General features: G+C 35.7%; 2 protein-coding genes across 2 annotated transcripts in view; one reads left to right on the top strand and one right to left on the bottom strand.

The window, feature by feature from the left end:
• The window catches only part of LOC106877564 (uncharacterized), a 13,924-nt gene extending 5,017 nt beyond the window's left edge, over nucleotides 1–8,907 (bottom strand). The window contains exon 1 of the mRNA XM_014926502.2: nucleotides 8,751–8,907. The gene's annotated coding sequence lies outside the window, so the exon portion shown is untranslated. The remainder of the gene's footprint in view (nucleotides 1–8,750) is intronic.
• LOC106877563 (tigger transposable element-derived protein 4-like) lies at nucleotides 2,029–2,556 on the top strand. Its single transcript, XM_014926500.1, has one exon. It carries the CDS (start codon nucleotides 2,029–2,031, stop codon nucleotides 2,554–2,556), a length of 528 nt encoding a protein of 175 aa, XP_014781986.1.
• Nucleotides 8,908–9,228: the final 321 nt, after the last annotated feature.

The following is a 9,228-nucleotide window of genomic DNA, read 5'->3' as shown; positions in this document are numbered from 1 at the left end:
ATATATATACATACACACACCATTAAAGTGAAAGTATCTGTCATTACAGTATCGAAATGTGATTGTTTCAGTTAGTGGAATAGTTTCATTTTTAAAATGAAAGTATTTGACATGAGTGTTTTTGTTTCACTTTTGACACGTAATACTTAAATAGTGGAGGAGATATGATGTTGCTGTGGGCTCGAACTATGCAAGAAGTTAAAAAAATTTTTTGACTAAAACACAACCGGTACCCTAAGTAAGACATGTGTAAAATTTGAATGAAATTGGTTGTGTAGTTCTCGAGTTTTAGGGAAACACACAGACAGACAGACAGACAGACACACATTCTCATTTTTATATATATATAGATTGTCTTTGCACTTTTACACCACCTCGTCACCAGATTCAGCAATGGCCATATTGAGTCTGCGAGATATTTTTCCCTCTTGTAAGACTGTAGTCTAAAAATCTTGAAGGAAATATGTTCTTCTCTAAGTGAAAAGTAATGATGAAATTTTCCCTTTTATATTTCATAACAATTACCTGACCAACCCCCATCAGTTTTTATATCAAAATAAAGCAAAAATGGTCCTCTTCATGCTTGCATTGTTTTCAACATAAATCAAGTTATAGTGCTCCAGCACATTGAACCAGAACAAAGTCTACTGTTCAGCAGTAAAAAACAAAAACAGGACAAACTTTGTAAATGGAAATACCAGAGTGATTGAGGGAACTGAGCATAATATGTAAGTGTCGGATTTTGATTTTTGATCAAAAATATATGAGAAGAAAGTTCACATCAAGATCTTTAAAATGATATATAATTGTCCATAGAAAAACTGAATTTTGACATGAATATGACCAAGCAAACTGTATTTTATTTTTATTTTTGTGGTCAAAATGTGCTTGTCTCCCTTCTACAGAGCTCTATAGTGATACCTAATACAAGGAGAGTGTAAGAGAGAATACAGGCAGTAGATCAAGAAAGAAATGGGGAAGTTTCATAAAATTAGCACATTATTGCACATGCACACATCCAATGGAGCATACTAGCTTCATTCCTCTCTAGTTTTCACAAGTCCTCTGCATTCAGGGTCCAAGTCTCAGTACCATGTAGCATTACTGTTCATACACAAGCATCATACAATCTGTCTTTCATAAGGGGAACCTTTTGGTGCCAGTAGAGGTAATAGCTCTCTATTCTATTCTTATTCTAACAACTATACTTTCAGAATATCCTCCACTGCTAATTAGGACGCCTAGGTAGCAGAAGGTATCTACTACCTATAGGGAGCCTCCAGGTCATTTGAGAAAATTTATTTTATGTGTATCCATAGTGTTTAAGACTCAAGTGCATCTTTCGCATATAAACACTACTGTGGGTGTGTGTGCATAAACTTATATATGTATATATATATAACCATCTCGACATGTATATACAGTCTAACTTGTCAATTACGAACTCCAAAGAAAAGTTCGCTATTGGCAGATTTTCATTAAATAAATGTTTTTTTTTTGTTTTTGTCTTCAATAAAAACACTAACACTAATAGATTTTAAAGGTCAAGGAAACACTTTGGCTTAATAATCGATCCAAGAGAAGTGAAACTAGATTTTACACTTTATCTGCATTCTTTTACACCTTCTATGTCTCTTTCTACGTTTCTACGCTTCCTCTCACATCTCCCTCTCTCAACACTACCAGATTTTGTTACTTGGAGATTTACCCATCTGCATTGTTGAGGGTTCCAAAACAACTATTCTTCATATTTTTGTTTTTATTTTTACAGCATTATTATTATTCCAAAATCTTTAAAGTTTACTTGGAAATTGTTAACAAATTATATTTTTCATTTTAAAAATGTAAATGGAACGCATATTCTATCAAAACTAAAAAGGAAATTCTTGATGATTTGCAAAAACACAAAGCTTCATTTGTAAAGAAAAAGAGAAACATACCAAAACCAACAATATCCGAACTTAAAAAATGAGTTAAAAAATAATATGTACTTATAATGATATGCTTCAATCAGGGAAGAATTTAAACATGAAAAAACTACAGCCATTTGAGACCAAGGTAGATGAATCACTTATTGAAGAACTTAAAAATCGTAGTTTACTAAAATTCCCAATAAATGGGAATATAATCAAACAAAAAGCTCAGGAAATTGCAAAAAAGAACAGTGTAAAGGAGTTTAAGACCGGTAATGGGTGGTTAAATTCTTTTTCAAAAAGAAATAATGTTAAATTTAAAACTCAAACTGGCACTAAAGTTGACGTGTCAGAAAATGAAATAAATGAAATTCATGATAAATTCAAAGACAAACTTTTTGAATATAATGCAGAAAATATCTTAAACACAGATGAAACTGCATTGTTCTATCAGAAATTGCCAGTTAAAAGTTATGTTTTTCCTAACGATTATAATACAAAATTAAAGGAATTACAAGAGAGAATTACAATATTATTGACATGTGCAACTGGTGAGAAGGTAAAACCCCTTTTTATTGGAAAATGTCTTAAACCTCATTGTTTCAAGAATATTGACATTTCAGAACAGGAATCTATATCATAATGATTGAAGAAGTGCAGGACTGTGACCATTTTTTTTTTCCCCCACATTATTAAAAAAAGTCATATTACTTTCAAGAAATTGTAAATGAATATTAAAAAATTTTTCAATTATAAAGTTTATTAAACATAAATTCTAATGCTTAATATTACAAGATTTGCTTCTATTTCAAAGGTCAACTTCCATTTGAATTCCATATGTAAACAAATAGCTTTTCTTCATGTTCGTAAAAATGTAATAAAGTGAAAAAAAACAACAAAATATTTTATTTTTAAAAGTATTACGTAGTATAAAAACAATAATTCCTATCTAATAGAATTAATTTTCAAACTGTGTTACACTGCGGTCATGCTGGGGTACCACCTTCAAATTATTTAGTTAATAATATCACCTCCCAACAATTCTTCACCCAAGGTCAGATGTTTGTTGCATTATCAAGAGCATCAAGAAAATATAAAAATGTTAAGCGAGATAAATGAAAATGGTCCATTTGCTGACAGTTGTGTCTGCAAAACAATTCTACAGTGATATGAGACATTCGTTACTCTCTTTTAATTGAAATGTATTTAAGTTTCTTTTTAATTCCTAGGAAAGGATCACTAGAAACACTAAAGACGTCCATAAGTGAATATAATGAAACAACAATATAGTAAAACTCAACTCTTCATATTGATAAATGTAATTCATTAATTCCCACCGGAGAATCTATTTTCAAATTCACCCAAGTGAAGATTCACAAACATTTTCCCTTGACAGTCTCATCTCTTTTCCAATTTTCATTATTGTCTTTTTTAAATGCGTCGTGGATTATTTTACTGATTACAGAATAAACTATAACAGAGTCTTTGTCCAATTCATGAGCATATAGGCGTAGGAGTGGCTGTGTGGTAAGTAGCTTGCTTACCAACCACATGGTTCCAGGTTCAGTCCCACTGCATGGCACCTTGGGCAAGTGTCATCTACTATAGCCTTGGGCCGATCAAAGCCTTGTGAGTGGATTTGGCCGACGGAAACTGAAAGAAGCCCGTCATATATGTATATATATATAAATATGTGTATGTGTGTTTGTGTGTCTGTGTTTGTCCCCCAACATCACTTGACAACTGATGCTGGTGTGTTTATGTCCTCGTAACTTAGCGGTTCGGCAAAAGAGACCGATAGAATAAGTACTAGGCTTACAAAGATTAAGTCCTGGGGTTGATTTACTAGACTAAAGGTGGTGCTCCAGCATGGCCACAGTCAAACGACTGAAATAAGTAAAAAAAAAAAAAAAAGATCCTGTCAATTTACTCTATAATCTATGTATCATATCTAGATGCATATATAATATCAGTATGTGCAACACATATGCCAGCAGAAAATTGGCTGAACAGCAGTTTTTCTGCTAGTTTTATTATAAAAACAACAATATGGTATGGATGACAGAAAACATATTTTCATTTTACCTAAAAGAAATCCATTACGAATTTTTTAAACAACAGAGAAAAGTATTATTGCTCCTTGACAATGCAGCATGCCACAAACAACAAAGCTTTTCAACTAGAGAACTTTTTCTTTCTACCTGTCAAACACAACTGCAAATTTACAACCTTTAGACCAAGGAATAATTTGGTCATTCAAGTGCAACTACAATATAATTTTTATTAAAAATTTGGTTAATAAAGAAAGATGTGAAAGTGTCAATTCAAAAGGAACATCATTATTGGATGGCATTTTTTGGTCAGTCCAGGCATGGGATTCAGTTGTAAAAGAGACAATTGTAAATTGCTGGAAAAATTCAGGTCTACAAATACAGAATTCAATGAGCGAAGATTCGCTTGAAAAAACAACAGCTGGATTGAGTTTAGAAAATGGGGAGTTTAGAAAATAAGATGAACTAAAATAAAATAAAATAAAATAAAAATTTACTCTTTTTTAGGAGTTTGTAGACAGTCATTAAGAGGAGGAGGTTGTGTTTGTAGACTGAAAAAGTAATGCTGTTCCAGGCGAAGTTGCGAGTGTGTGGATCCGTAGTGCAGAGTGAGGCCAAAGACGGAGATATTAGAGGGGGAGTGGTTGGCCAAGCGGAAATGACAGGCGACGGGGGTGTTCATGCGTAGCCGAATATCTCTTAGATGGTCGGTGAACCGGTTGGCCAGCCTGCGGCCCGTCTGACCTACATAGAGTTTATTACAGAGATTACATCTCTAAGGCTTGTAGAGGTGCAGGAGAAGGAATTTCTAACATGGAGAGTGTGCTGATCGGTGATGAAAGGGCAGGTGTGACAGCAGGATCTAGAGCAAGGGAAGGATCTGGGTGGAGCTGGGGAGCAAGAGAAGGTGCCATGGACCAGTAGATCGCATAGGTTTCAGGCGCGTTTAAAGGACAAGGGTGGGTTAGGGAAAATGGGATGGGTGGTGAGATCTAGCTGGAGACGACAGAAGGCCCATAGGATCCTCCGACGAAGGGTAGGGTAGAGGGGTGGAAAAGGAGGGGAAAGGGGTGCGGTTAGGGGATTGGTGTGGGGGAAGGAGAGAGGACGGTGGTGCGATCGATTCGATGAGCGTGGACAAGGGCAGTTTGGACAAGGGTTGAGGGGTAACCTCGATGCATGAACAGGCGAGCAAGGTACTGGGACTGGGTCTCGAAATCCTGGTCCTGGCTGCACAAGCGTCAGAGGTGGGGGAACTGGGTGTAGGGGATGGCCCGTTTGGTGTGGGAGGGATGGGTGGAGGAGAAGTTGAGGTAGAGGTGGGAATCTGTGGGTTTTAAGAAGGCGGGGTGGTGAGAGAGTGGGACGGGAGGTCAATAGTAAGAGAGATATTTAGGAAGTTAACCGAGGTGTTAGAGATGGTTGAGGTTATGAGGCAACAAAGTCGGTGGGGTATTAAACTGTAGTTATGTCTTTTTTCAATAAAAAGTTAACGTTAATGGATCAACGTTAACTTCCGTTACATTTTCAAAGAATTAACGGATTAACAAAGTTAACTTTTTGATTAAAGGATTAACGATTAAAGAAGTTAACTTTTCGATTAACGGTGCTCTCCTCTAAATATAGCATTAGTTCGCTTGATGTTACTAATACTACTAAATCAGTCGCTGACCCGAATTAAGGAAACAAAATCATATCCACATATATAAACAACCGACATGACTATCTAAAACTTTCGAAACAGCTCTTTCTAGATCGTTCTTTTTTTTTTTACATTTACTGTAGAATATAATTACTTTGGAAATATAAGTGATTTTTAATTTTCTGTTCAATAATGAATTAATATTTATTCAATCACTTGCGAACATGAAGGTATTAACGATTTGGCCCGTCCGACTATTTTTTTGTTTTTATAGATATGTAATGGCGGAGAATGACAATGAACAAGTGAAATGCTTTGGAATGAAAATCATAATAGGCAATAAAATAAGTGAAAGGTACCAGATTTATTGCCTGGAAGACATCGAGGTATAACTCAATGACTGCGTAATGATTCTAATCGGTATTTTACAAGGACCGGACAGCCAAAAGGCACCACCAGTCAAAATATTTTTTATTAGTTTCCTGTGAAAAACTTCTTAGTTAAGAGTTGCTTCTCTTGTCAATATTTAGTATTAATGAGAAGATAACTCTTCTTAATACATGCACCCATCTATCAACCTGACCCTGCTGTGTTCGCACCTTTTTGTCTACAGCGAACATTTTTCTCCATGAGAAATAACCTTCTTACAGTTTGAAATATTTTTCAAACATATCTGAACTCATAACAAGTAACGTTTATCTAATCACAGCTTAACGCTTTTAATCTGTATGACTACAACCAAGGGCCCAGGAACAAGGGGTACAAAATTCAAAATTGCACCCCCTACTTACTTTGTCCAGGCTTAGAAAATAAGAACTAAATTAAATAGAAAGAAAAACCCCATCAAAATCCCTAGAAAGATATATTACTGAACATTAAAATTAAAATCATATATAACAAAACGACAACCATGGTCACTCCTCAATACTAGTACAATTGAAGAAATATTTGTAGCATACACTTGAGTGAAATTCCGATCATCTCTACTGTATATACATACATACGAAGGTAGTAGATAACAGGTAGCCTTTGGCTGCATTTTGGACCCTGTTGTGTCCACTACTCTGATTGGTTGGTACTGGCACAATTTGTCTCTTGCTCTATCATGCGCCAATATGCAACCCAACCAATCGCAGCCTTCAAATAAGGTCGCGTGTGATAGCCTGTTTTCCTACCTCAGCTGAGCCTATAACTCCTTATAAAACCTAACTTTACCTCGTCTCAATGTCATTCGGTTCCAGACCTTTCAAGGTCTGGCCACTGACCACACAAGACACCGCCAGTTCCAGCGACAACATCGGTTGTCAAGCGATGTTGGGAGGACAAACACAGACACACAAACATATACATATATACGATGGGCTTCTTTCAGTTTCCGTCTACCAAATCCTTGACAACCGATGGTGATGTGTTTACGTCCCCGTAACTTAGTGGTTCGGCAAAAAAGACCGATAGAATAACTACTAGGCTTACAAAGAATAAGTCCCGGGGTCGATTTGCTCGACTAAAGGCGGTGCTCCAGCATGGCCACAGTCAAATGACTGAAATGAGTAAAAGCGTGATGAGCATATTTAGGCACTTGATCTTTGCCCTCCACCCCCCACCCCAATATTTTTCCAAAATTTCTTCAGACTCCTATGTTTTTGGTATAGGAGATTAGAGTTTTGCCCAAAACACGTTTTCAATATTTTAATAACCCAAACCCTCCCCACTCCAATTTTTTTTAATTTTTAACTTTTTTAGATTTTTTTTTCTCCACATCAAAAAATAGAGATTACGAATCTTTTACAAATTTTTTTTTAAAGAAACCCTCAGATCTCCTTCCCCAAACCCCACCTCCGAATGTTTCACTATTAGCTTTTGAAAGCAAGGAAGTTTATCCAGAAATAATGTCGTTTGGCTGTTGTTTCTAGCATGTCGGATTTTCTGGTGTGGTCTGATACTTTTAACGTCTGCTATTTCCGTTAATTCTACGCATGCATGATACATCAGACGAAAGTGAAACATTCTGAGTTTTTTTTGTTTTTTTTGAAAGTGGGGAGGTGATGGGTGAGTGAGGTGGAGGAAGGGGCATTGAATATTTGTTTAAGAAAAATTTTTTTTTTAAATTCCCAGATTCGTAATCTCTGTATTTTTGTACGTGGATCAAAAAAAAATTCGAAAAAAAGTTTAAAATTAAGAATGAAAACGTGGTTTTGGCGGTTGGGGAATATAGACAACATGTGGGACTACACTGTTGTATATAATTTCGTGTTTTCTCCTATCTAAATAAAACCCTTCAGAAGTCTTCTATTATAATTCGTTTCGCATTTACGGTACTTTGAAGTTGATTTAGTTAAATGCTCAAAAACAACAACAAAAAAGACGACTTTGCACTCTGTTACAAGTAGGGTATATAGACCGAATCAAACTATATGATTTAATCGAATCATTTCTTGCATAGATTTTAGGTGTTCTTACAGGAAGAGAGGAGGAAACGAGATTGTGTGATAGAATAACTTTGTCTAGTTGTCTTAGCTCCAAGTGGAAGGGTAACTTATTGCTGCTTTTCTTTTCACTATACGTAAATATACACTATGCCATATGTGTCTCAAAAATATTTCGATTGTAAGTTTTATGTATCGTTTAAGTCTACAGCATCTAAGGGGTATTTAATGAAAATTTCGTTGAAAAGTAACCATTTTCCGGAAGTTATGAGACAACAAAGTCGGCGGCGGGGACACATCTGTAGGAATGCCAAAAAAAGCACCAGTTGAGCACTGTGAGGTTGATATAATCGACTGACCTCTGCCCCAAAATTTCAGGCCTTGTGCATATAGAAAGGATCATTTATTTCAAAAGTTAGGAAGTATACCTGTACTCAAGTCCCTTTACAGGACATCCAAGGTTAGTGAGGAACGAACGGAGATATAGTCTCAAGTCGAAAGGCTTGATTTGAATGCTTACAAATACTATAAACACCCAAGGTGCCAGGGGTTCGTGTTAAAGTGGACAACAATGAGTTTACCACTCAAGAAAGGTGAAGTTAACTTCGGAGGGATTTGAACTCCGAACATAAAAAAGAGGTGTGATTAATTATTGCAAAGCACTATCAGAGTCAATCTTTACATATAAAAATCATCAAAAGTCAAAAAGTTATCTCACCGGTTGAATTTAACTTCTTCGCTATTTTCTTCGTCTAAAAGGAAAACAACGGTTCGATATAAAAAGTAAAAGAAACAAGATTATAATTCAGCTTAATAAAAGTTTACAGATTCGTCAGAAGTAACTTGACAACCAGTAAACATCGAGTGAAGTTAAAGCTGTGGCCAATGATTGGATAGATTTATTCACCAATAAATTTGTCTAGTAATTGGGACAGCGAAAATGCATTTTTTATGTTGTGAGCGTGACGGAATATCTTAAGTTTAGAGCAGACCTTTCCATCGGGAAACGTAGGATTCTTCTTCACTACATTTCATACGACTGTTTTATCTATGTATTTATTTATTGAATGACATTTTATTAACATAATTTTACAGAAAGTGGGGCACTATCATGCTATTAGCTGTCAGAAGTGAAAGTGCTCACTGCTAGTGAAGTATCTGTCTGTCTGCCTGCATGCCTGTGGCCGGAGCGAGCT

The sequence above is a fragment of the Octopus bimaculoides genome, unplaced genomic scaffold (assembly GCF_001194135.2).
Source record: "Octopus bimaculoides isolate UCB-OBI-ISO-001 unplaced genomic scaffold, ASM119413v2 Scaffold_70027, whole genome shotgun sequence".
NCBI classification, from domain to species: Eukaryota; Metazoa; Mollusca; class Cephalopoda; order Octopoda; family Octopodidae; genus Octopus; species Octopus bimaculoides.
Note: the sequence above shows the minus strand (reverse complement) of the source record. Positions and strands in the feature narration are given on the sequence as shown.

Coding starts and splice junctions, on each gene's coding strand:
- LOC106877563 (XM_014926500.1), top strand. CDS start 2,029: ATGAAAAAACTACAGCCATTTGAGACCAAGGTAGATGAATCACTTATT.